General features: G+C 55.6%; 1 protein-coding gene across 1 annotated transcript in view; it reads right to left on the bottom strand.

Moving 5' to 3' along the window:
- Nucleotides 1–27,540, bottom strand: part of mtmr11 (myotubularin related protein 11) — a 63,578-nt gene that overhangs the window by 11,015 nt on the left and 25,023 nt on the right. The window contains exons 4-10 of the mRNA XM_059980097.1: nucleotides 22,634–22,706; nucleotides 21,380–21,510; nucleotides 12,999–13,089; nucleotides 12,742–12,892; nucleotides 6,535–6,622; nucleotides 6,368–6,453; nucleotides 5,791–5,915 (exon numbers count right to left, since the gene is read on the bottom strand). Of these exons, the coding sequence (XP_059836080.1) occupies nucleotides 5,791–5,915; nucleotides 6,368–6,453; nucleotides 6,535–6,622; nucleotides 12,742–12,892; nucleotides 12,999–13,089; nucleotides 21,380–21,510; nucleotides 22,634–22,706 (745 nt within the window). The remainder of the gene's footprint in view (nucleotides 1–5,790; nucleotides 5,916–6,367; nucleotides 6,454–6,534; nucleotides 6,623–12,741; nucleotides 12,893–12,998; nucleotides 13,090–21,379; nucleotides 21,511–22,633; nucleotides 22,707–27,540) is intronic.

A 27,540-nucleotide genomic window follows, 5' to 3' on the forward strand; every position in this document is an offset into this window, starting at 1 on the left:
GGGGAGGGAGATGAGAGGCAGCAGGTGAGGGGGCGGTGGGCCGAGGGGAGGGAGATGAGAGGCAGCAGGAGGGGGGCGGTGGGCCGAGGGGAGGGAGATGAGAGGCAGCAGGAGAGGGGGCGGTGGGCCGAGGGGAGGGAGATGAGAGGCAGCAGGAGAGGGGGCGGTGGGCCGAGGGGAGGGAGATGAGAGGCAGCAGGAGAGGGGGCGGTGGGCCGAGGGGAGGGAGATGAGAGGCAGCAGGAGGGGGGCGGTGGGCCGAGGGGAGGGAGATGAGAGGCAGCAGGAGAGGGGGCGGTGGGCCGAGGGGAGGGAGATGAGAGGCAGCAGGAGAGGGGGCGGTGGGCTGAGGGGAGGGAGATGAGAGGCAGCAGGAGAGGGGGCAGTGGGCCGAGGGGAGGGAGATGAGAGGCAGCAGGAGGGGGGCGGTGGGCTGAGGGGAGGGAGATGAGAGGCAGCAGGAGAGGGGGCGGTGGGCCGAGGGGAGGGAGATCAGAGGCAGCAGGAGAGGGGGCGGTGGGCCGAGGGGAGGGAGATGAGAGGCAGCAGGAGGGGGGCGGTGGGCCGAGGGGAGGGAGATGAGAGGCAGCAGGAGAGGGGGCGGTGGGCCGAGGGGAGGGAGATGAGAGGCAGCAGGAGAGGGGGCGGTGGGCCGAGGGGAGGGAGATGAGAGGCAGCAGGAGAGGGGGCGGTGGGCCGAGGGGAGGGAGATCAGAGGCAGCAGGAGAGGGGGCGGTGGGCCGAGGGGAGGGAGATGAGAGGCAGCAGGAGAGGGGGCGGTGGGCCGAGGGGAGAGAGATCAGAGGCAGGAGAGGGGGCGGTGGGCCGAGGGGAGGGAGATGAGAGGCAGCAGGAGAGGGGGCGGTGGGCCGAGGGGAGGGAGATGAGAGGCAGCAGGAGAGGGGGCGGTGGGCCGAGGGGAGGGAGATGAGAGGCAGCAGGAGAGGGGGCGGTGGGCCGAGGGGAGGGAGATGAGAGGCAGCAGGAGAGGGGGCGGTGGGCCGAGGGGAGGGAGATCAGAGGCAGCAGGAGAGGGGGCGGTGGGCCGAGGGGAGGGAGATGAGAGGCAGCAGGAGAGGGGGCGGTGGGCCGAGGGGAGGGAGATCAGAGGCAGCAGGAGAGGGGGCGGTGGGCCGAGGGGAGGGAGATGAGAGGCAGCAGGAGGGGGGCGGTGGGCCGAGGGGAGGGAGATGAGAGGCAGCAGGAGAGGGGGCGGTGGGCTGAGGGGAGAGAGATCAGAGGCAGGAGAGGGGGCGGTGGGCCGAGGGGAGAGAGATCAGAGGCAGGAGAGGGGGCGGTGGGCCGAGGGGAGGGAGATGAGAGGCAGCAGGAGAGGGGGCAGTGGGCTGAGGGGAGAGAGATCAGAGGCAGGAGAGGGGGCGGTGGGCCGAGGGGAGGGAGATGAGAGGCAGCAGGAGAGGGGGCAGTGGGCTGAGGGGAGGGAGATGAGAGGCAGCAGGAGAGGGGGCAGTGGGCTGAGGGGAGAGAGATCAGAGGCAGGAGAGGGGGAGGTGGGCCGAGGGGAGAGAGATCAGAGGCAGGAGAGGGGGCGGTGGGCCGAGGGGAGGGAGATGAGAGGCAGCAGGAGAGGGGGCAGTGGGCCGAGGGGAGGGAGATGAGAGGCAGCAGGAGAGGGGGCGGTGGGCCGAGGGGAGGGAGATCACAGGCAGCAGGAGGGGGGCGGTGGGCCGAGGGGAGGGAGATGAGAGGCAGCAGGAGGGGGGCGGTGGGCCGAGGGGAGAGAGATCAGAGGCAGCAGGAGAGGGGGCGGTGGGCCGAGGGGAGAGAGATCAGAGGCAGCAGGAGAGGGGGCGGTGGGCTGACCAGAGGGAGATGAGAGGCAGCAGGAGAGGGGGCGGTGGGCCGAGGGGAGGGAGATGAGAGGCAGCAGGAGAGGGGGCGGTGGGCCGAGGGGAGGGAGATCAGAGGCAGCAGGAGAGGGGGCGGTGGGCCGAGGGGAGGGAGATGAGAGGCAGCAGGAGAGGGGGAGGTGGGCCGAGGGGAGGGAGATGAGAGGCAGCAGGAGAGGGGGCGGTGGGCCGCGGGGAGAGAGATGAGAGGCAGCAGGAGAGGGGGCGGTGGGCTGACCAGAGGGAGATGAGAGGCAGCAGGAAAGGGGGCGGTGGGCTGAGGGGAGGGAGATGAGAGGCAGCAGGAGGGGGCGGTGGGCCGAGGGGAGGGGGCGGTGGGCCGAGGGGAGGGAGTTGAGAGGCAGCAGGAGAGGGGGCGGTGGGCCGAGGGGAGGGAGATGAGAGGCAGCAGGAGAGGGGGCGGTGGGCCGAGGGGAGGGAGATGATAGGCAGCAGGAGAGGGGGCGGTGGGCCGAGGGGAGGGAGATGAGAGGCAGCAGGAGGGGGGCGGTGGGCCGAGGGGAGGGAGATCAGAGGCAGCAGGAGAGGGGGCGGTGGGCCGAGGGGAGGGAGATGAGAGGCAGCAGGAGAGGGGGCGGTGGGCCGAGGGGAGAGAGATCAGAGGCAGGAGAGGGGGCGGTGGGCCGAGGGGAGAGAGATCAGAGGCAGCAGGAGAGGGGGCGGTGGGCTGACCAGAGGGAGATGAGAGGCAGCAGGAGGGGGGCGGTGGGCCGAGGGGAGAGAGATCAGAGGCAGGAGAGGGGGCGGTGGGCTGAGGGGAGAGAGATCAGAGGCAGGAGAGGGGGCGGTGGGCCGAGGGGAGGGAGATGAGAGGCAGCAGGAGAGGGGGCGGTGGGCTGACCAGAGGGAGATGAGAGGCAGCAGGAGAGGGGGCGGTGGGCTGAGGGGAGGGAGATGAGAGGCAGCAGGAGGGGGGCGGTGGGCCGAGGGGAGGGAGATGAGAGGCAGCAGGAGAGGGGGCGGTGGGCCGAGGGGAGAGAGATCAGAGGCAGCAGGAGAGGGGGCGGTGGGCTGACCAGAGGGAGATGAGAGGCAGCAGGAGAGGGGGCGGTGGGCTGAGGGGAGGGAGATGAGAGGCAGCAGGAGGGGGGCGGTGGGCCGAGGGGAGGGAGATGAGAGGCAGCAGGAGAGGGGGCAGTGGGCTGACCAGAGGGAGATGAGAGGCAGCAGGAGGGGGGCGGTGGGCCGAGGGGAGGGAGATCAGAGGCAGCAGGAGAGTGGGCGGTGGGCCGAGGGGAGGGAGATCAGAGGCAGCAGGTGAGGGGCGGTGGGCCGAGGGGAGGGAGATCAGAGGCAGCAGGAGGGGGGCGGTGGGCCGAGGGGAGGGAGATCAGAGGCAGCAGGAGAGGGGCGGTGGGCCGAGGGGAGGGAGATCAGAGGCAGCAGGAGGGGGGCGGTGGGCCGAGGGGAGGGAGATCAGAGGCAGCAGGTGAGGGGCGGTGGGCCGAGGGGAAGGAGATCAGAGGCAGCAGGAGAGGGGCGGTGGGCCGAGGGGAGGGAGATCAGAGGCAGCAGGAGGGGGGCGGTGGGCCGAGGGGAGGGAGATGAGAGGCAGCAGGAGGGGGGCGGTGGGCCGAGGGGAGGGAGATGAGAGGCAGCAGGAGAGGGGGCGGTGGGCTGAGGGGAGGGAGATGAGAGGCAGCAGGAGAGGGGGCGGTGGGCTGAGGGGAGGGAGATCAGAGGCAGGATAGGGGGCGGTGGGCTGAGGGGAGAGAGATCAGAGGCAGGAGAGGGGGCGGTGGGCTGACCGGAGGGAGATCAGAGGCAGGAGAGGGGGCGGTGGGCTGAGGGGAGAGAGGACAGAGGCAGGAGAGGGGGCGGTGGGCTGAGGGGAGAGAGATCAGAGGCAGGAGAGGGGGCGGTGGGCCGAGGGGAGGGAGATCAGAGGCAGCAGGAGAGGGGGCGGTGAGCTGAGGGGAGAGAGATCAGAGGCAGCAGGAGAGGGGGCGGTGGGCCGAGGGGAGAGAGATCAGAGGCAGGAGAGGGGGCGGTGGGCTGAGGGGAGAGAGATCAGAGGCAGGAGAGGGGGCGGTGGGCCGAGGGGAGGGAGATGAGAGGCAGCAGGAGAGGGGGCGGTGAGCTGAGGGGAGAGAGATCAGAGGCAGCAGGAGAGGGGGCGGTGGGCCGAGGGGAGGGAGATCAGAGGCAGCAGGAGAGGGGGCGGTGAGCTGAGGGGAGAGAGATCAGAGGCAGCAGGAGAGGGGGCGGTGGGCCGAGGGGAGAGAGATCAGAGGCAGGAGAGGGGGCGGTGGGCCGAGGGGAGGGAGATGAGAGGCAGCAGGAGAGGGGGCGGTGGGCCGAGGGGAGGGAGATGAGAGGCAGCAGGAGAGGGGGCGGTGGGCCGAGGGGAGGGAGATCAGAGGCAGCAGGAGAGGGGGCGGTGGGCCGAGGGGAGGGAGATGAGAGGCAGCAGGAGAGGGGGCGGTGGGCCGAGGGGAGGGAGATGAGAGGCAGCAGGAGAGGGGGCGGTGGGCCGAGGGGAGGGAGATGAGAGGCAGCAGGAGAGGGGGCGGTGGGCCGAGGGGAGGGAGATCAGAGGCAGCAGGAGAGGGGGCGGTGGGCTGACCAGAGGGAGATGAGAGGCAGCAGGAGAGGGGGCGGTGGGCCGAGGGGAGGGAGATGAGAGGCAGCAGGAGAGGGGGCGGTGGGCCGAGGGGAGGGAGATCAGAGGCAGCAGGAGAGGGGGCGGTGGGCCGAGGGGAGGGAGATCAGAGGCAGCAGGAGAGGGGGCGGTGGGCCGAGGGGAGGGAGATGAGAGGCAGCAGGAGAGGGGGCGGTGGGCCGAGGGGAGGGAGATGAGAGGCAGCAGGAGAGGGGGCGATGGGCCGAGGGGAGGGAGATGAGAGGCAGCAGGAGGGGGGCGGTGGGCCGAGGGGAGGGAGATGAGAGGCAGCAGGAGAGGGGGCGGTGGGCCGAGGGGAGGGAGATGAGAGGCAGCAGGAGAGGGGGCGGTGGGCCGAGGGGAGGGAGATGAGAGGCAGCAGGAGAGGGGGCGGTGGGCCGAGGGGAGGGAGATCAGAGGCAGCAGGAGAGGGGGCGGTGGGCCGAGGGGAGGGAGATGAGAGGCAGCAGGAGAGGGGGCGGTGGGCTGACCAGAGGGAGATGAGAGGCAGCAGGAGAGGGGGCGGTGGGCTGAGGGGAGGGAGATCAGAGGCAGCAGGAGAGGGGGCGGTGGGCCGAGGGGAGGGAGATCAGAGGCAGCAGGAGAGGGGGCAGTGGGCTGACCAGAGGGAGATGAGAGGCAGCAGGAGAGGGGGCGGTGGGCCGAGGGGAGAGAGATCAGAGGCAGCAGGAGAGGGGGCGGTGGGCTGACCAGAGGGAGATGAGAGGCAGCAGGAGAGGGGGCGGTGGGCCGAGGGGAGAGAGATCAGAGGCAGCAGGAGAGGGGGCGGTGGGCCGAGGGGAGAGAGATCAGAGGCAGCAGGAGAGGGGCGGTGGGCCGAGGGGAGGGAGATGAGAGGCAGCAGGAGAGGGGGCGGTGGGCCGAGGGGAGGGAGATGAGAGGCAGCAGGAGAGGGGGCGATGGGCCGAGGGGAGGGAGATGAGAGGCAGCAGGAGAGGGGGCGGTGGGCCGAGGGGAGGGAGATGAGAGGCAGCAGGAGGGGGGCGGTGGGCTGAGGGGAGGGAGATGAGAGGCAGCAGGAAGGGAGCGGTGGGCTGAGGGGAGGGAGATGAGAGGCAGCAGGAGGGGGGCGGTGGGCTGACCAGAGGGAGATGAGAGGCAGCAGGAAGGGAGCGGTGGGCTGAGGGGAGGGAGATGAGAGGCAGCAGGAGGGGGGCGGTGGGCTGAGGGGAGGGAGATGAGAGGCAGCAGGAGGGGGGCGGTGGGCTGAGGGGAGGGAGATGAGAGGCAGCAGGAGGGGGGCGGTGGGCTGAGGGGAGGGAGATGAGAGCCACAGGCAGGGAGGGAGCGACTCACCACATGCGCACAGGGAGCGGAGCCGGCTGTAAGCCTGCTGAATGTCAGCTGGGCTCGGTAGGTCCTCCCCAAGATCGGCAATCACCAACTGCGTGTGTCCTCCACACACCATCTCTTCCAGCTTACTGATGAGCACAACACCAACAGGTTATGGGGTGGGAGCGATCCGCTGTGTGTCCAGTGTGTCTGACCCCGGGAGTGTGTGATGGGACGGTGTGGAGGGAGTTTCACTCTGTGTCTGACCCTGGGAGTGTGTGATGGGACAGTGTGGAGGGAGTTTCTCTCTGTGTCTGACCCTGGGAGTGTGTGATGGGACAGTGTGGAGGGAGTTTCACTCTGTGTCTGACCCCAGGAGTGTGTGATGGGACAGTGTAGAGGGAGCTTCACTGTGTCTGACCCCAGGAGTGTGTGATGGGACAGTGTGGAGGGAGTTTCACTCTGTGTCTGACCCCGGGAGTGTGTGATGGGACAGTGTAGAGGGAGCTTCACTCTGTGTCTGACCCCGGGAGTGTGTGAAGGGACGGTGTGGAGGGGAGCTGATGCCCGCCCCCCAGCCCTGTGACTCCACCATACCCACCTGAGCCCGTCCCTCTGGGAGAAGCTGGTGCTCTGGAAGCTGCTCATCCTCAGCAGGTTGCTGCCAGCATGATGCCAGTGCCATCGCTGTGGAAAGGTACAGAGAACGGTTATGTTGGGCAGGGCAGGGAACCCACACACACCCCCCTTGCCACACGATATACTCACCGGGATGCGTCCGTCAGTAAACAAGGCAGACAGACTCTTGATATCCAGGTCGAGAATCGTCCGGGGAACCACCAGGACCCTCGAGAGACTGTGGACAGCACAACAGCATCGGTCAGGGGGTGGGGACGGGTCTGTCACTGTATAACACCGGGGTACCGTACTAGTGGGGCCGAGTCCGTCACTGTATAACACCGGGGTACAGTACTGGTGGGGATGGGTCTGTCACTGTATAACACCGGGGTACAGTACTGGTGGGGATGGGTCTGTCACTGTATAACACCGGGGTACGGTACCGGTGGGGATGGGTCTGTCACTGTATAACACCGGGGTACGGTACCGGTGGGGACAGGTCTGTCACTGTATAACACGGGTATGGTACCGGTGGGGACGGGTCTGTTACTGTGTAACACCGGGGTACAGTACCGGTGGGGATGGGTCTGTCACTGTGTAACACCGGGGTACAGTACCGGTGGGGACGGGTCTGTTACTGTGTAACACCGGGGTACTGTACCGGTGGGGACGGGTATGTCACTGTGTAACACAGGGGTACGGTACCGGTGGGGACAGGTCTGTGACTGTATAACACCGGGGTACGGTACCGGTGGGGACGGGTCTGTGACTGTATAACACCGGGGTACAGTACCGGTGGAGATGGGTCTGTCACTGTGTAACACTGGGGTACGGTACCGGTGGGGACGGGTCTGTCACTGTGTAACACCAGGGTACGTTACCAGTGGGGATGGGTCTGTCACTGTATAACACCGGGGTACAGTACTGGTGGGGATGGGTCTGTCACTGTATAACACCGGGGTACAGTACCGGTGGGATGGGTCTGTCACTGTATAACACCGGGGTACAGTACTGGTGGGGATGGGTCTGTCACTGTGTAACACCGGGGTACGGTACCGGTGGGGACGAGTCTGTCACTGTGTAACACCGGGACACAGTACTGGTGGGGATGGGTCTGTCACTGTATATCACCGGGGTACAGTACTGGTGGGGACGGGTCTGTCACTGTGTAACACAGGGGTACAGTACCAGTGGGAACGGGTCTGTCACTGTGTAACACCGGGGTACGGTACCGGTGGGGACGGGTATGTCACTGTATAACACCGGGGTACTGTACCGGTGGGGACGGGTCTGTCACTGTGTAACACAGGGGTACAGTACCAGTGGGAACGGGTCTGTCACTGTCTAACACCAGGGTACGTTACCAGTGGGGACGAGTCTGTCACTGTGAAACACCGGGGTACTGTACCGGTGGGGACGGGTCTGTCACTGTATAACACCGGGGTACTGTACCGGTGGGGACGGGTCTGTCACTGTGTAACACCGGGGTACGGTACTGGTGGGGACGGGTTTGTCACTGCGTAACACCGGGGTACAGTACCAGTGGGGACGGGTCTGTCACTGTATAACACCGGGGTACTGTACCGGTGGGGACGGGTCTGTCACTGTGTAACACCGGGGTACGGTACTGGTGGGGACGGGTCTGTCACTGTATAACACCGGGACACAGTACTGGTGGGGATGGGTCTATCACTGTGTAACACCAGGGTACTGTACCAGTGGGGACGGGTATGTCACTGTGTAACACAGGGGTATGGTACCGGTGGGGACGGGACTGTCACTGTGTAACACAGGGGTACAGTACCGGTGGGGACAGGTCTGTCATTGTTTAACACCGGGGTACGGTACCGGTGGGGACAGGTCTGTCATTGTTTAACACCGGGGTACGGTACCGGTGGGGACAGGTCTGTCACTGTATAACACAGGGGTACGGTACCGGTGGGGACGGGTCTGTTACTGTGTAACACCGGGGTACGGTACCGGTGGGGATGGGTCTGTCACTGTGTAACACCGGGGTACAGTACTGGTGGGGACGGGTCTGTTACTGTGTAACACCGGGGTACTGTACCGGTGGGGACGGGTATGTCACTGTGTAACACAGGGGTACGGTACCGGTGGGGACAGGTCTGTGACTGTATAACACCGGGGTACGGTACCGGTGGGGACGGGTCTGTGACTGTATAACACCGGGGTACGGTACCGGTGGAGATGGGTCTGTCACTGTGTAACACTGGGGTACGGTACCGGTGGGGACGGGTCTGTCACTGTGTAACACCAGGGTACGTTACCAGTGGGGACGGGTCTGTCACTGCGTAACACCGGGGTACTGTACCGGTGGGGACGGGTCTGTTACTGTGTAACACCGGGGTACAGTACCGGTGGGGATGGGTCTGTCACTGTGTAACACCAGGGTACTGTACCAGTGGGGACGGGTCTGTTACTGTATAACACCGGGGTACGGTACCGGTGGGGACGGGTCTGTCACTGCGTAACACCGGGGTACTGTACCGGTGGGGACGGGTCTGTTACTGTGTAACACCGGGGTACAGTACCGGTGGGGATGGGTCTGTCACTGTGTAACACCAGGGTACTGTACCAGTGGGGACGGGTATGTCACTGTGTAACACAGGGGTATGGTACCGGTGGGGACAGGTCTGTCATTGTTTAACACCGGGGTATGGTACCGGTGGGGACAGGTCTGTCACTGTGTAACACTGGGGTACGGTACCGGTGGGGACGGGTCTGTCACTGTGTAACACTGGGGTACGGTACCGGTGGGGACGGGTATGTCACTGTATGACACCGGGGTACGGTACCGGTGGGGACGGGTCTGTTACTGTGTGACACCGGGGTACGGTACCGGTGGGGATGGGTCTGTCACTGTATATCACCGGGGTACAGTACCGGTGGGGACGGGTCTGTCACTGTATAACACCGGGGTACAGTACCGGTGGGGACGGGTCTGTCACTGTATAACACTGGGGTACAGTACCGGTGGGGACGGGTCTGTCACTGTATAACACCGGGGTACGGTACCGGTGGGGACGGGTCTGTTACTGTGTAACACTGGGGTACGGTACCGGTGGGGACGGGTATGTCACTGTATAACACCGGGACACAGTACTGGTGGGGACGGGTCTGTTACTGTGTAACACCAGGGTACTGTACCAGTGGGGACGGGTATGTCACTGTGTAACACAGGGGTATGGTACCGGTGGGGACGGGTCTGTCACTGTGTAACACAGGGGTACAGTACCGATGGGGACAGGTCTGTCATTGTTTAACACCGGGGTACGGTACCGGTGGGGACAGGTCTGTCATTGTTTAACACCGGGGTACGGTACCAGTGGGGACAGGTCTGTGACTGTATAACACCGGGGTACGGTACCGGTGGGGACGGGTCTGTTACTGTGTAACACCGGCGTACGGTACCGGTGGGGACGGGTCTGTCACTGTATATCACCGGGGTACGGTACCGGTGGGGACGGGTCTGTCACTGTATAACACCGGGGTACGGTACCGGTGGGGACGGGTCTGTCACTGTATAACACCGGGGTACGGTACCGGTGGGGACGGGTCTGTCACTGTATAACACCGAGGTACGGTACCGGTGGGGACGGGTCTGTTACTGTGTAACACCGGGGTACGGTACCGGTGGGGACGGGTCTGTTACTGTGTAACACCGGGGTACGGTACCGGTGGGGATGGGTCTGTCACTGTATAACACTGGGGTACGGTACCGGTGGGGACGGGTCTGTTACTGTGTAACACCGGGGTACGGTACCGGTGGGGACGGGTATGTCACTGTATAACACCGGGGTACGGTACCTGTGGGGACGGGTCTGTTACTGTGTAACACCGGGGTACGGTACCGGTGGGGACGGGTATGTCACTGTATAACACCGGGGTACGGTACCGGTGGGGACGGGTCTGTTACTGTGTAACACCGGGGTACGGTACCGGTGGGGACGGGTATGTCACTGTATAACACCGGGGTACAGTACCGGTGGGACGGGTCTGTCACTGTATAACACCGGGGTACGGTACTGGTGGGGACGGGTCTGTTACTGTGTAACACCGGGGTACGGTACCGGTGGGGACGGGTATGTCACTGTATAACACCGGGGTACAGTACCGGTGGGACGGGTCTGTCACTGTATAACACCGGGGTACGGTACTGGTGGGGACGGGTCTGTTACTGTGTAACACCGGGGTACGGTACCGGTGGGGACGGGTATGTCACTGTATAACACCGGGGTACAGTACCGGTGGGACGGGTCTGTCACTGTATAACACCGGGGTACGGTACTGGTGGGGACGGGTCTGTTACTGTGTAACACCGGGGTACGGTACCGGTGGGGACGGGTATGTCACTGTATAACACCGGGGTACGGTACCGGTGGGGACGGGTCTGTTACTGTGTAACACCGGGGTACGGTACCGGTGGGGACGGGTATGTCACTGTATAACACCGGGGTACAGTACCGGTGGGACGGGTCTGTCACTGTATAACACCGGGGTACGGTACTGGTGGGGACGGGTCTGTTACTGTGTAACACCGGGGTACAGTACCAGTGGAGACGGGTCTGTTACTGTATAACACCGGGGTACAGTACCGGTGGGGACGGGTCTGTTACTGTATAACACCGGGGTACAGAAGAATATGTCGCGCAGACAAAAATAAATGGACCGCACAGGGAAGAGAAAAAGATTTTTAAAAATCAAGTTACAGATTCAAAAAGAGCACTAATCTACACGGTGTTGATGAAAAATCTGATAATGATGAGAGTGACACAGGACTGGGTAGCCTTGAGATTTACATGTGAAAACTAACAATAGATGAGCAATATGGCTTGTGCCAGAAGTGAACGGCAAATTAATTAAAATGGAGTTGGGCACTGTTTCAGTCATTCCACAAAATACGTTAGAACAGCAAGTCAACGATTCCAAACTGAAGCCTGTCGACATTCTCTAGGAACTTATACCGGAGAAAAGGTAACGCCAGTGGGAATGACGTCCATGACAGTGAAATACCACAACCAACAAGCCACACTGGGTTTGTACACGGTAAAAACACGAGGGTCAGCATTGTGGGGACGTGATTGTTTGATTGGGGATCTATCCACCATTTCTGTGCCATATACCCTGCAATGAAGAAAACTGAAAGCCAGTTAAGAAAGGTACTGGGTAATGCTACAACTGTCAAAAACCATGAACCATTGTCCAACAGAGGGCAAACAGGTGTTGGTGCCAACTCTGTGCCTTTGGTAGCAAAGTCTACTGGACCAAGGAAGAGCTATGCTGCCCAGGAAAAGCATGGAAGTAACAAAGTGGTGGTCTGACTCCAACGGTTTTCATAGGCAACATTATCTGAGAAAGCTTCTGATATGTTAACCAGGCAGTTACTTGCAAAAGGTGGCTTGCTTTTCAGCTGGAAGGGAGTTCAAGGAGCTTCAGGAAAGCTTTAAGAATTCTGATTTTGAGTCTCAAACTCTACACACATTAGGGTTTTGGCATGAACTTCAAGTGAGAGACAAATTGTAAAGGTAGATGCAAAGAACAAAGCCGAGCCGGGTGGATGGATGGAAGGCCAAAATAAAGGAGTCAATGGAGATACAAACACAGAGAATTCATCAGGTGAAGTTGTGGATGAGGAGAGATCGGATCATAAAGGGAGCAAGAGAATGAGAAATAAGAGAATACTCCAGTAAACTAAATGCACCTTCCCAAGATCGAGATGCACAAACTGGGAAGGAAAGGGGAAAGAAAGCAGAGGCTCGAAGCAGATCCAGAGAGAAAAGCTGAGAAATAAGGAAGGTGTTCAGAGCTGACAGAATCACTTCCTGCAGACTCCCACAGGCATCAAGCAGGAGGCTCCAGATCCAGAAATTGTTTCGCAGCCACAAGTCTCACCGGCCAAGCAGAGTGACCCCACTTGTCAGGAAAGACGTTATCCCACAAGAGTAAGAAATCCTGCACAGTAATCAAATCTTTAGTCAATTTAAACATTGACTGTGCTGTGGATGTCTGTATAGCAGATGTATTATATAATATACTGCGTATAGTGGAGATGCATTCTTTATTGAGTTGGAGTTTATAGGTAAGCAGGGAGGAGTGTTGTGTATTTAATATTTCGGTAATATTTGAGCAATCATATATATTATTTGATTAAGCGTTCTTGTTCATTTAAATAATTAATTATGGGTTACTTGCATACATCATCACACTACCTTGTGACACATACATGCCTCACTTAAAGGTAACCTTGAAGTTAGACCCGCTTTCCTGGACTCGCGTGTCTTCCTTTGAATTAGTGTAATGTTTCAACGTTACAAAGCGTAAGAGTTTAGCCATCACCTGGCCGAGACTTCGAAACGTTCGTTAACGAGGCTGACCCTCCAGCCTCGCGCTCCCGTCCTGTCCAGTTCACTCTCCCAGTCCAAATGGGATTCAAACAACCGGGTGCGTGAGAAATCCTTCTCGAAGTCAGCATTACATCGGCGGGGAGCTGCAGACACAGGGTAGACACAGATTCACACAGGGGCCCCATGTGAACAAACCAATCACACTGCAAACATTGGTCCCTCGGACAGAGCAGACACTCCAACACTAACCAGTGTTTGCAGTCACTTCCAGAGCGTAATCGAACAAAAACAGGTCCCGCAGTGACTCCGGTCGAGAACTCTGAGCGATCAGTGTGACTATCTGTTAAAAACAAAATCCACAGTGTTAACTCTTGCAAACCTGTTGAAACAGAGACTCACTGTAAGTGTACAGTGACCCTCAACCTACACAGTAACTCGGTACAGTTACACAGTGAGTGACCCTCACCCTGAATAAACAGTGACTCTGTACAGTTACACAGTGACCCTCACCCTGAATAAACAGTGACTCTGTACAGTTACACACTGACCCTCACCCTGAATAAACAGTGACTCTGTACAGTTACACAGTGACCCTCACCCTGAATAAACAGTGACTCTGTACAGTTACACAGTGACCCTCACCCTGAATAAACAGTGACTCTGTACAGATACACAGTGACCCTCACCCTGAATAAACAGTGACTCTGTACAGTTACACAGTGACCCTCACCCTGAATAAACAGTGACTCTGTACAGTTACACAGTGACCCTCACCCTGAATAAACAGTGACTCTGTACAGTTACAGTGACCCTCACCCTGAATAAACAGTGACTCTGTACAGTTACACAGTGAGTGACCCTCACCCTGAATAAACAGTGACTCTGTACAGATACACAGTGACCCTCACCCTGAATAAACAGTGACTCTGTACAGTTACACAGTGACCCTCACCCTGAATAAACAGTGACTCTGTACAGATACACAGTGACCCTCACCCTGAATAAACAGTGACTCTGTACAGATACACAGTGACCCTCACCCTGAATAAACAGTGACTCTGTACAGATACACAGTGACCCTTACCCTGAATAAACAGTGACTCTGTACAGATACACAGTGACCCTCACCCTGAATAAACAGTGACTCTGTACAGTTACACAGTGACCCTCACCCTGAATAAACAGTGACTCTGTACAGTTACACAGTGACCCTCACCCTGAATAAACAGTGACTCTGTACAGATACACAGTGACCCTCACCCTGAATAAACAGTGACTCTGTACAGATACACACTGACCCTCACACTAAATAAACAGTTACTGTGTACAGTTACACAGTGACCCTCATCCTGAATAAACTGTGACTCTGTACAGATACACAGTGACCCTCACCCTGAATAAACAGTGACTCTGTACAGTTACACACTGACCCTCACCCTGAATAAACAGTGACTCTGTACAGATACACACTGACCCTCACCCTGAATAAACAGTGACTCTGTACAGTTACACACTGACCCTCACACTGAATAAATAGTGACTCTGTACAGTTACAGTGACCCTCACCCTGAATAAACAGTGACTCTGTACAGTTACACAGTGACCCTCACCCTGAATAAACAGTGACTCTGTACAGTTACACAGTGACCCTCACCCTGAATAAACAGTGACTCTGTACAGTTACAGTGACCCTCACCCTGAATAAACAGTGACTCTGTACAGTTACACAGTGACCCTCATCCTGAATAAACAGTGACTCTGTACAGTTACACAGTGACCCTCACCCTGAATAAACAGTGACTCTGTACAGTTACACAGTGACCCTCACCCTGAATAAACAGTGACTCTGTACAGATACACACTGACCCTCACCCTGAATAAACAGTGACTCTGTACAGTTACACAGTGACCCTCACCCTGAATAAACAGTGACTCTGTACAGTTACAGTGACCCTCACCCTGAATAAACAGTGACTCTGTACAGTTACACAGTGAGTGACCCTCACCCTGAATAAACAGTGACTCTGTACAGATACACAGTGACCCTCACCCTGAATAAACAGTGACTCTGTACAGTTACACAGTGACCCTCACCCTGAATAAACAGTGACTCTGTACAGATACACAGTGACCCTCACCCTGAATAAACAGTGACTCTGTACAGATACACAGTGACCCTCACCCTGAATAAACAGTGACTCTGTACAGATACACAGTGACCCTTACCCTGAATAAACAGTGACTCTGTACAGATACACAGTGACCCTCACCCTGAATAAACAGTGACTCTGTACAGTTACACAGTGACCCTCACCCTGAATAAACAGTGACTCTGTACAGTTACACAGTGACCCTCACCCTGAATAAACAGTGACTCTGTACAGATACACAGTGACCCTCACCCTGAATAAACAGTGACTCTGTACAGATACACACTGACCCTCACACTAAATAAACAGTTACTGTGTACAGTTACACAGTGACCCTCATCCTGAATAAACTGTGACTCTGTACAGATACACAGTGACCCTCACCCTGAATAAACAGTGACTCTGTACAGTTACACACTGACCCTCACCCTGAATAAACAGTGACTCTGTACAGATACACACTGACCCTCACCCTGAATAAACAGTGACTCTGTACAGTTACACACTGACCCTCACACTGAATAAATAGTGACTCTGTACAGTTACAGTGACCCTCACCCTGAATAAACAGTGACTCTGTACAGTTACACAGTGACCCTCACCCTGAATAAACAGTGACTCTGTACAGTTACACAGTGACCCTCACCCTGAATAAACAGTGACTCTGTACAGTTACAGTGACCCTCACCCTGAATAAACAGTGACTCTGTACAGTTACACAGTGACCCTCATCCTGAATAAACAGTGACTCTGTACAGTTACACAGTGACCCTCACCCTGAATAAACAGTGACTCTGTACAGTTACACAGTGACCCTCACCCTGAATAAACAGTGACTCTGTACAGATACACACTGACCCTCACCCTGAATAAACAGTGACTCTGTACAGTTACACAGTGACCCTCACCCTGAATAAACAGTGACTCTGTACAGATACACAGTGACCCTTACCCTGAATAAACAGTGACTCAGTACAGTTACACAGTGACCCTCACCCTGAATAAACAGTGACTCTGTACAGTTACACAGTGACCCTCACCCTGAATAAACAGTGACTCTGTACAGTTACACAGTGACCCTCACCCTGAATAAACAGTGACTCTGTACAGTTACACAGTGACCCTCACCCTGAATAAACAGTGACTCTGTACAGTTACACAGTGACCCTCACCCTGAATAAACAGTGACTCTGTACAGATACACAGTGACCCTCACCCTGAATAAACAGTGACTCTGTACAGTTACACAGTGACCCTCACCCTGAATAAACAGTGACTCAGTACAGTTACACAGTGACCCTCACCCTGAATAAACAGTGACTCTGTACAGTTACACAGTGACCCTCACCCTGAATAAACATCGACTCGGTACAGATACACAGTGACCCTCACCCTGAATAAACAGTGACTCTGTACAGTTACACACTGACCCTCACCCTGAATAAACAGTGACTCTGTACAGATACAGTGACCCTCACCCTGAATAAACAGTGACTCTGTACAGTTACACACTGACCCTCACCCTGAATAAACAGTGACTCTGTACAGATACACACTGACCCTCACCCTGAATAAACAGTGACTCTGTACAGTTACACAGTGACCCTCACCCTGAATAAACAGTGACTCGGTACAGTTACACAGTGACCCACACCCTGAATAAACAGTGACTCTGTACAGTTACACAGTGACCTTCACCCTGAAAAAAAAGTGACTCTGTACAGATACACAGTGACCCTCACCCTGAATATACAGTGACTCTGTACAGATACACAGTGACCCTCACCCTGAATAAACAGTGACTCTGTACAGTTACACAGTGACCCTCACCCTGAATAAACAGTGACTCTGTACAGTTACACAGTGACCCTCACACTGAATAAACAGTGACTCTGTACAGATACACAGTGACCCTCACCCTGAATAAACAGTGACTCTGTACAGTTACACAGTGACCCTCACCCTGAATAAACAGTGACTCTGTACAGTTACACAGTGACCCTCACCCTGAATAAACAGTGACTCTGTACAGTTACACAGTGACCCTCACCCTGAATAAACAGTGACTCTGTACAGATACACAGTGACCCTCACCCTGAATAAACTGTGACTCTGTACAGTTACACAGTGACCCTCACCCTGAATAAACAGTGACTCTGTACAGTTACACAGTGACCCTCACCCTGAATAAACAGTGACTCTGTACAGTTACACAGTGACCCTCACCCTGAATAAACTGTGACTCTGTACAGATACACAGTGACCCTCACCCTGAATAAACTGTGACTCTGTACAGTTACACAGTGACCCTCACCCTGAATAAACAGTGACTCTGTACAGTTACACAGTGACCCTCACACTGAATAAACAGTGACTCTGTACAGTTACACAGTGACCCTCACCCTGAATAAACAGTGACTCTGTACAGATACACAGTGACCCTCACCCTGAATAAACAGTGACTCTGTACAGTTACACAGTGACCCTCACCCTGAATAAACAGTGACTCTGTACAGATACACAGTGACCCTCACCCTGAATAAACAGTGACTCTGTACAGATACACACTGACCCTCACCCTGAATAAACAGTGACTCTGTACAGTTACACAGTGACCCTCACCCTGAATAAACAGTGACTCTGTAGAGTTACACAGTGACCCTCACCCTGAATAAACAGTGACTCTGTACAGTTACACAGTGACCCTCACCCTGAATATACAGTGACTCTGTACAGTTACAGTGACCCTCACCCTGAATAAACAGTGACTCTGTACAGTTACACAGTGACCCTCACCCTGAATAAACAGTGACTCTGTACAGATACACACTGACCCTCACACTGAATAAACAGTGACTCTGTACAGTTACACAGTGACCCTCACCCTGAATATACAGTGACTCTGTACAGTTACAGTGACCCTCACCCTGAATAAACAGTGACTCTGTACAGTTACACAGTGACCCTCACCCTGAATAAACAGTGACTCTGTACAGTTACACAGTGACCCTCACACTGAATAAACAGTGACTCTGTACAGTTACACAGTGACCCTCACCCTGAATAAACAGTGACTCTGTACAGATACACTGTGACCCTCACCCTGAATAAACAGTGACTCTGTACAGTTACACAGTGACCCTCACCCTGAATAAACAGTGACTCTGTACAGTTACAGTGACCCTCACCCTGAATAAACAGTGACTCTGTACAGTTACACAGTGACCCTCATCCTGAATAAACAGTGACTCTGTACAGTTACACAGTGACCCTCACCCTGAATAAACAGTGACTCTGTACAGTTACACAGTGACCCTCACCCTGAATAAACAGTGACTCTGTACAGATACACACTGACCCTCACCCTGAATAAACCGTGACTCTGTACAGTTACACAGTGACCCTCACCCTGAATAAACAGTGACTCTGTACAGATACACAGTGACCCTTACCCTGAATAAACAGTGACTCAGTACAGTTACACAGTGACCCTCACCCTGAATAAACAGTGACTCTGTACAGTTACACAGTGACCCTCACCCTGAATAAACAGTGACTCTGTACAGTTACACAGTGACCCTCACCCTGAATAAACAGTGACTCTGTACAGTTACACAGTGACCCTCACCCTGAATAAACAGTGACTCAGTACAGTTACACAGTGACCCTCACCCTGAATAAACAGTGACTCTGTACAGTTACACAGTGACCCTCACCCTGAATAAACATAGACTCGGTACAGATACACAGTGACCCCCACCCTGAATAAACAGTGACTCTGTACAGTTACACACTGACCCTCACCCTGAATAAACTGTGACTCTGTACAGATACACAGTGACCCTCACCCTGAATAAACAGTGACTCTGTACAGTTACACAGTGACCCTCACCCTGAATAAACAGTGACTCTGTACAGTTACACACTGACCCTCACCCTGAATAAACAGTGACTCTGTACAGATACACAGTGACCCTCACCCTGAATAAACAGTGACTCTGTACAGTTACACACTGACCCTCACCCTGAATAAACAGTGACTCTGTACAGTTACACAGTGACCCTCACACTGAATAAACAGTAACTCTGTACAGTTACACAGTGACCCTCACCCTGAATAAACAGTGACTCTGTACAGATACACAGTGACCCTCACCCTGAATAAACAGTGACTCTGTACAGTTACACAGTGACCCTCACACTAAATAAACAGTTACTGTGTACAGTTACACAGTGACCCTCACCCTGAATAAACTGTGACTCTGTACAGTTACACAGTGACCCTCACCCTGAATAAACAGTGACTCTGTACAGATACACAGTGACCCTCACCCTGAATAAACAGTGACTCTGTACAGTTACACAGTGACCCTCACCCTGAATAAACAGTGACTCTGTACAGTTACACAGTGACCCTCACCCTGAATAAACTGTGACTCTGTACAGATACACAGTGACCCTCACCCTGAATAAACAGTGACTCAGTACAGTTACACAGTGACCCTCACCCTGAATAAACAGTGACTCTGTACAGATACACAGTGACCCTCACCCTGAATAAACAGTGACTCAGTACAGTTACACAGTGACCCTCACCCTGAATAAACAGTGACTCAGTACAGTTACACAGTGACCCTCACCCTGAATAAACAGTGACTCAGTACAGTTACACAGTGACCCTCACCCTGAATAAACAGTGACTCTGTACAGATACACAGTGACCCTCACCCTGAATAAACAGTGACTCTGTACAGTTACACAGTGACCCTCACCCTGAATAAACAGTGACTCAGTACAGTTACACAGTGACCCTCACCCTGAATAAACAGTGACTCTGTACAGTTACACAGTGACCCTCACCCTGAATAAACTGTGACTCTGTACAGTTACACAGTGACCCTCACCCTGAATAAACAGTGACTCTGTACAGTTACACAGTGACCCTCACCCTGAATAAACTGTGACTCTGTACAGTTACACAGTGACCCTCACCCTGAATAAACAGTGACTCTGTACAGATACACACTGACCCTCACCCTGAATAAACAGTTACTGTGTACAATTACACAGTGACCCTCACCCTGAATAAACTGTGACTCTGTACAGTTACACAGTGACCCTCACCCTGAATAAACTGTGACTCTGTACAGTTACACAGTGACCCTCACCCTGAATAAACTGTGACTCTGTACAGTTACACAGTGACCCTCACCCTGAATAAACAGTGACTCTGTACAGATACACACTGACCCTCACCCTGAATAAACAGTTACTGTGTACAATTACACAGTGACCCTCACCCTGAATAAACAGAGACTCTGTACAGTTACACAGTGACCCTCACCCTGAATAAACAGTGACTCTGTACAGTTACACAGTGACCCTCACACTGAATAAACAGAGACTCTGTACAGTTACACACTGACCCTCACCCTGAATAAACAGTGACTCTGTACAGTTACACAGTGACCCTCACCCTGAATAAACAGTGACTCTGTACAGTTACACAGTGACCCTCACCCTGAATAAACAGTGACTCGGTACAGTTACACAGTGACCCTCACACTGAATAAACAGTAACTCTGTACAGTTACACAGTGACCCTCACACTGAATAAACAGTGACTCTGTACAGTTACACAGTGACCCTCACCCTGAATAAACAGTGACTCTGTACAGATACACACTGACCCTCACCCTGAATAAACAGTGACTCTGTACAGTTACACAGTGACCCTCACCCTGAATAAACAGAGACTCTGTACAGTTACACAGTGACCCTCACCCTGAATAAACAGTGACTTGGTACTGATACACAGGGCTGACAACACCTTCTCCTTACTGACCATGAATGGAGGCACACCTCAAGTCTGTATGATTTGCCCCATGCTCTGCTCTCTCCACACACGAAACTGTGCTGCAACACCATCTTCAAATTCGCTGACAACACGACTGTTGTTAAGGAACCACGAGTGGAACCTCAGATTGTCGCAGCATGTTCGGTCAGCTGGTTGTATGGTGCCCAACAACCACCTCTCACCTCACATCAGCAGGACCTCCGGAAGGGGAAGGAGAGGGAACCTGTGCCTGTCTACGCTGGGGAGATCAGAGGTAAGGAGAGCCAGCACCTTTAAACTCCTGGGTGTTAACACCTTAGATGACCTGCCCTGGGCCCAACACTGGCCAGTTTATTAAGTACTCCTATAAGCAGACATGGCCAAGAGGTTCAGTCATCAGAATGGGTAACAAATGTGGTCTAAGTGATTTTGACTGTGGGATGATTGTTGGTGCCAGATGGGGTGGTTTGAGTATCTCAGAAACTGCTGATCTCCTGGGATTTTCACACACAATGGTCTCTAGAGTTTACAGAGAAAAACAAAGGGAAAAGCCCAGTGCACAGCAGTTCTGTGGATGAAAATGTCTCGTTAATGCAGGAGTTCAGGGGACAATAGCCGGACTGGGGCCGCGAGGGGACAAGTACCTGCCGGGAGTGGTGTCCGGGCTCCAGCTGGAAGTGCAGGAGTCGGAAGTCCCTGCAGTGCAGCCGGATCTCCTCGGGCTGGAACTTGAGGTTGGAAGAGGCCGTCAGCACTTTACTGCGGGAGCTGTTCACTGAGGCACAGAGAGGGAAGGGTTAAAGCTCCAGCCACCATCCCAACCCTGGCTCCAGAACTCGCTCCCTTTGTCCCTCCCCAAGCAGTCTGAGAACTCCCGTCCATCCACTCCCTCCCATCCCATCTGTCCTGACCCAGAAGACACCCTGTGCTGTCCCAGATCCCAATGCCTCCCCCTCCCCAGCTTCCCCATCCCACAACAGCTGCCCTACCATTCCAACACCCTTCCCCCCACCTATTGAACTGCCAACAAGAGGCTCTGTTGCCCCCCTGGGTCAGAACGTGTTGTGGGGGGGGGAGAGGGAGTCAGGTCTGTTTAGTATTTGGGTGTCAGTGCATCCCATCCTCTCTCCCCTTCCCACCAACCCACACCCGAGTGGGTAGCAGAGACGTCCGCCCATCCCACAGAGCTGTCCCTCACAGTGGCCCTTCAACCAGCACCCAGGTCTCAGGACGAGGACCATGGGTGGGAGGGGAGGGAACTGAGGGAAGCACAAATGTCCCTCCTCTCCCCAAACGTTCCTTGTCCTCAAGAGGGGGCTTGCTATTCCTGGGTGGGTGACCTGTTGGGTGGGGGAAGAGGGGCTGTGAATTTGTGAGGGGCATGAGGGTCAATCCTTCCCATTTCAAAGCGTGGGATCGCTGGAGATAGGATAGACTGACGGTGTTCCTGGGCGCATCATCTGTTGGGAGTCTTACTGGGAAATGAAATTCAACAAAGAACCTGGGGTGGGGGTGGAACACCCACACCAATTCAGGGGGGGTAAAACAGGGGGTAAATCCATCTAGTTTCCAATAATGAGACCTCGCAGATGGAGTAAACTGATGTGTTTTCCTGGGTAGGTCATCTGTTGGAGGCTTACTGACGGACGAGGATTGACAGAGGGGCCGGAATCACCCAAGGAAGAGCGAAGAGAGGGGGTCAAACTTTCCAGTTCTGATAAGGGGACCTCAGAGATGGGCTAAACCTAGTGTGGAGATGGATGAAGGGTTGTGGGGGCCAAATGAAAGGCAGTGGGGGTTGGTTGGAAATTTTCCCAAAGGGGCTAGCAGACATGGGTTGGGCCAACAGGCCTGGTGTGCGGGACCTGAGAGCGGTGGTTCTCACATCTTGTACTCACCTGCCACCAGCCGCTCAATGCAGGACAAGGCCACTTCGTCCAGTCCCAGAGGGGCAGTGCCAGCGTCCAGCACCTGTACAGGAGGGGTATGGGGGGGGGGGGGGGAGGGAAGAGAACCAGTCATTGACAGGATAGGGTCTGAGCAGAGAGGTGCACACAAACTTCTGCTCTGAAATGCCCCACCCTTCCCGTAAAGATGCTTCTCATGGCCCCCAGTAGTGGTGCAGTGGGGAGAACTCCAGGGCCCCCGGTTCACTCCCGATCTCCACTCCTCAGGACGAGCAGAGACAATCAGCTGCCGTAAACTGCCCTCCTAGTACACAGGTGAAAGGAAGAACTTGGCCAGAGTTGATGGGAAGATGGGTGAGAAGAGACCCAATGGGCCGAACAGCCTGTTCTAAATACATCTGAAATAACAAACCCTCTTGCCCTGGGATGACAATCCCCTCGCTGGAGAAACCCAAGAAGGGAACATTTTTCTCTGTATTTGCAACCCCCCCCCCACCCATCAGAATCTGGCAGTAAGACCACCACTCATCTCTCTGAGCACTGGATCCCGATCCAGGAATTCAGCACAGAACGTCCCAGTGAGCTGAGGCTCAGGGTGTCCTGAAGACATCGTCTCCCACCAAGGACATAGTCGTGGCCTTGGTTTACTCCCAGAGCTCAGCACACTCACTCAGATCGACGTCACCACTGACAGCTCACAGGACTGGAAGCCAGAACAACTCCCATTTCGGCCTTTCATGCTGACGCCTGTCCCATGTATTTGCGTTACCTTGGCAATTCTCCCTAATCTGGAAGTCGAGGAGATTTGATTTGTCATGTGGAGACCATTCTGACTGATGGCATCGCCGTCCAGTTCAGAGATTCAGGAACAGCTTCCAGGACACCTTCATAAGGCAGCACCTCAAGAAATCCTGGAGGATCTGCAGCATTTGGGACATGCTCCCTTTACGTTACTACCATCAGGGAGGAGGTACAGCAGCCTCAAGTGACGCACTTGGCATTTCTTGTGCGTTGCCAAAAGAATTAGCTTGTGAGGTCAAGAATCCCTCTCTCAGTGTGTGAGGGGTCTGTCCACAGTGTAGAAGCTGCTCCTGAGCCTGGTGGCACAGGCTATTAAAGTTTTGTATCTCCTGCCTCAATGGCAGAGTCATGGAACATGGAGGTGCTGTGGAGGGCATTCTGTCTGGTTACATCACAGTCTGGTATGGAGGGGCCACTGCACAGAATCAGGACAGAACAGGGCTGTAACTCAGCCGGCTACGTCAAGGGCACAACCTCAGCACCATCTTCCAGAAGCAGCGACTCGAGGCAGCAGCACAGTACAGTCCCTTGCCATCCCGGACGTGCCCTCTTCCCATCACGGCGAGGGAGGGGAGGGGGTACAGTCCCTTGCCATCCCGGACGTGCCCTCTTCCCATCACGGCGAGGGTGGGGAGGGGGTACAGGACAGCGATCACAGAACGTTACAGCACAGTACAGTCCCTTCGGCCCATGCTGTGTGTCAGCCTTTTAACCGACTCTAACCCTTCCCCTCCTACATAACCTCCTTTCTCCATGTGGCTAAAACTCTTCCTCCTTAGGTACATAGTTTCATTGCACATCTGTATTGCACACTATTGCTTTTTAATGCACATTTTGTATTCTTTCAGACTTCAGTGCTTACATTCTGTATTTTAAAGGATATATTTCTGCCTGAGCAACCTTGGAACAATAATTTCCTTTGGGATAAATAAAGTTTTATCTCATCTTTTCTTTCCTCCGTGTGCTCATTTAACAATCCCTGTAGTATCTGCCCCTACCACCACCCTTAGCAATGCATTCCATGCACCCACCACTGTCTAAAATATCTACCTCTGATATCCCCCCCCCAAAAAGACCCACATTCGATGATTCAAGAAAGGCTTCTTCCCCTCTGAATTGATCCACGAACACCACCTCACTACTCTGCTTTTCAATGTTTACTTCTGCATTTTATAGAAACTTTACGTACGCCTGCCACAAAAGAATAAATTCTACAACACCAGTCGATGATGACAAAGCAGCGACTGTATTCCATTAGCAGTTTGAGGAGCTTTGGTTTGCAACTAAAATACTTGAAAATTTCTACGGGCGTACCATGGAGAGCATTCTGACTGGCTGCATCGCCGTCTGGTATGGGGTGCTGGGGGGGTGGTGAGGGGGCTACAGCACAGGATCGAAGTAAGCTGCAGAGAGTTGTCAACTCAGTCAGCTCCATCACGGGCACTGGTCTTTGTCGTATCCAGGACATCTTCAAGGAGCGACGCCTCAAAAAGGCGGCATCCATCGCTCAGGATCCCCACCACCTGGGACATGCCTTGTTCACACAGTTACCATCAGGTAGGAGGTACAGAAGCCTGAACACACACACTCAGTGATTCAGGAACAGCTTCTTCCCTTCTGCCATCTGATTTCTGAATGGACATTGAACCCTTGAACACTACCTCACTATTTGTTTTGCTTCTATTTTTGCATTACTAATTCAAATTAACTATTTAATATATACATGTTTTCCCCTATGATTACATACTGTATTGTACTGCTGCCTAAAGTCAATCAATTTCAGAACAGCCGCTGCAGGTGATATTAAAGCTGATTCTGAGTACAGGAAGTTAATAGAGAGATGGTGTCATGATAACATTTCCATCTGCCATCGCAACCAATGAGTGGGTTATCAATTTCAGGAAGGACGTGGGGGCAGTGCACATTCTCCTGTCCACATCTCGTGTGTTGAGATAGCAGGAAGTGTTGTTGTGGTCAGAAGGACTGAGTGTTTCTGGTTCCTTGGTGTGAACATCACCAAAAACTTGTCCTGGACCAACCGAGTAGACGTCACGGCCTAGAAATCTCTCCCCTTCCTCAGGAGGCTAAAGAGATTCAGCAGGTCCACGTTAGGCCTTTTACTGAGGCAGCAGAGAAAACATCCTGTCAGGATGCATCACGCTCGGTATGGCAACTGCTGCGTGAGATGGCAAGAGACCGCACAGAGCCATGGGACGCAGCCCAGCACGTCACCAGCCTCCCCTCCACAGACTCTGTCTACACTTCCCACCTCCTCAGTAAGGCGGGCAGCACCGTCAAAGCCCCAGCCACCCCGGTATTCCCTCCTCCCCTCTCCCATCGGGCAGCACCGTCAAAGCCCCAGCCACCCCGGTATTCCCTCCTCCCCCTCCCATCGGGCAGCACCGTCAAAGCCCCAGCCACCCCGGTATTCCCTCCTCCCCCTCCCATCGGGCAGCACCGTCAAAGCCCCAGCCACCCCGGTATTCCCTCCTCCCCTCTCCCATCGGGCAGCACCGTCAAAGCCCCAGCCACCCCGGTATTCCCTCCTCCCCTCTCCCATCGGGCAGCACCGTCAAAGCCCCAGCCACCCCGGTATTCCCTCCTCCCCCTCCCATCGGGCAGCACCGTCAAAGCCCCAGCCACCCCGGTATTCCCTCCTCCCCCTCCCATCGGGCAGCACCGTCAAAGCCCCAGCCACCCCGGTATTCCCTCCTCCCCTCTCCCATCGGGCAGCACCGTCAAAGCCCCAGCCACCCCGGTATTCCCTCCTCCCCCTCCCATCGGGCAGCACCGTCAAAGCCCCAGCCACCCCGGTATTCCCTCCTCCCCTCTCCCATCGGGCAGCACCGTCAAAGCCCCAGCCACCCCGGTATTCCCTCCTCCCCTCTCCCATCGGGCAGCACCGTCAAAGCCCCAGCCACCCCGGTATTCCCTCCTCCCCTCTCCCATCGGGCAGCACCGTCAAAGCCCCAGCCACCCCGGTATTCCCTCCTCCCCTCTCCCATCGGGCAGCACCGTCAAAGCCCCAGCCACCCCGGTATTCCCTCCTCCCCTCTCCCATCGGGCAGCGCCGTCAAAGCCCCAGCCACCCCGGTATTCCCTCCTCCCCCCTCCCATCGGGCAGCACCGTCAAAGCCCCAGCCACCCCGGTATTCCCTCCTCCCCTCTCCCATCGGGCAGCGCCGTCAAAGCCCCAGCCACCCCGGTATTCCCTCCTCCCCTCTCCCATCGGGCAGCACCGTCAAAGCCCCAGCCACCCCGGTATTCCCTCCTCCCCTCTCCCATCGGGCAGCACCGTCAAAGCCCCAGCCACCCCGGTATTCCCTCCTCCCCTCTCCCATCGGGCAGCACCGTCAAAGCCCCAGCCACCCCGGTATTCCCTCCTCCCCTCTCCCATCGGGCAGCGCCGTCAAAGCCCCAGCCACCCCGGTATTCCCTCCTCCCCTCTCCCATCGGGCAGCACCGTCAAAGCCCCAGCCACCCCGGTATTCCCTCCTCCCCTCTCCCATCGGGCAGCACCGTCAAAGCCCCAGCCACCCCGGTATTCCCTCCTCCCCTCTCCCATCGGGCAGCGCCGTCAAAGCCCCAGCCACCCCGGTATTCCCTCCTCCCCTCTCCCATCGGGCAGCACCGTCAAAGCCCCAGCCACCCCGGTATTCCCTCCTCCCCTCTCCCATCGGGCAGCACCGTCAAAGCCCCAGCCACCCCGGTATTCCCTCCTCCCCTCTCCCATCGGGCAGAAGATACAAAAGCCCGAAAGTACAAACCACCAGGCTCAAGCAGAGCTTCCACCCCATTGTCACAACAATACATCACAGTTAACACACACAAAATGCTGGTGGAACGTACGGTTGACATTTCGGGCCAAGACACTGCTTATAGATGCTGTCTGGCCTGCTGCGTTCCACCAGCATTTTGTGTGTGTTGCCTGAATTTCCAGCCCCTGCAGATTCCCTCGTGTTTGCGAATGTATGACAGGAGGGACTCTGGACTCCACGTTGGGGCTGTCGCACGTGTTCGCCTGCCTGCCTGCACTGAGGGGGAGCTTCTCCCCTCGACGGGTGGCGAACGGTGGATGCCGGTTTGAGAGAAGGACA

The sequence above is a fragment of the Hypanus sabinus genome, chromosome 9 (genome assembly GCF_030144855.1).
Source record: "Hypanus sabinus isolate sHypSab1 chromosome 9, sHypSab1.hap1, whole genome shotgun sequence".
NCBI classification, from domain to species: Eukaryota; Metazoa; Chordata; class Chondrichthyes; order Myliobatiformes; family Dasyatidae; genus Hypanus; species Hypanus sabinus.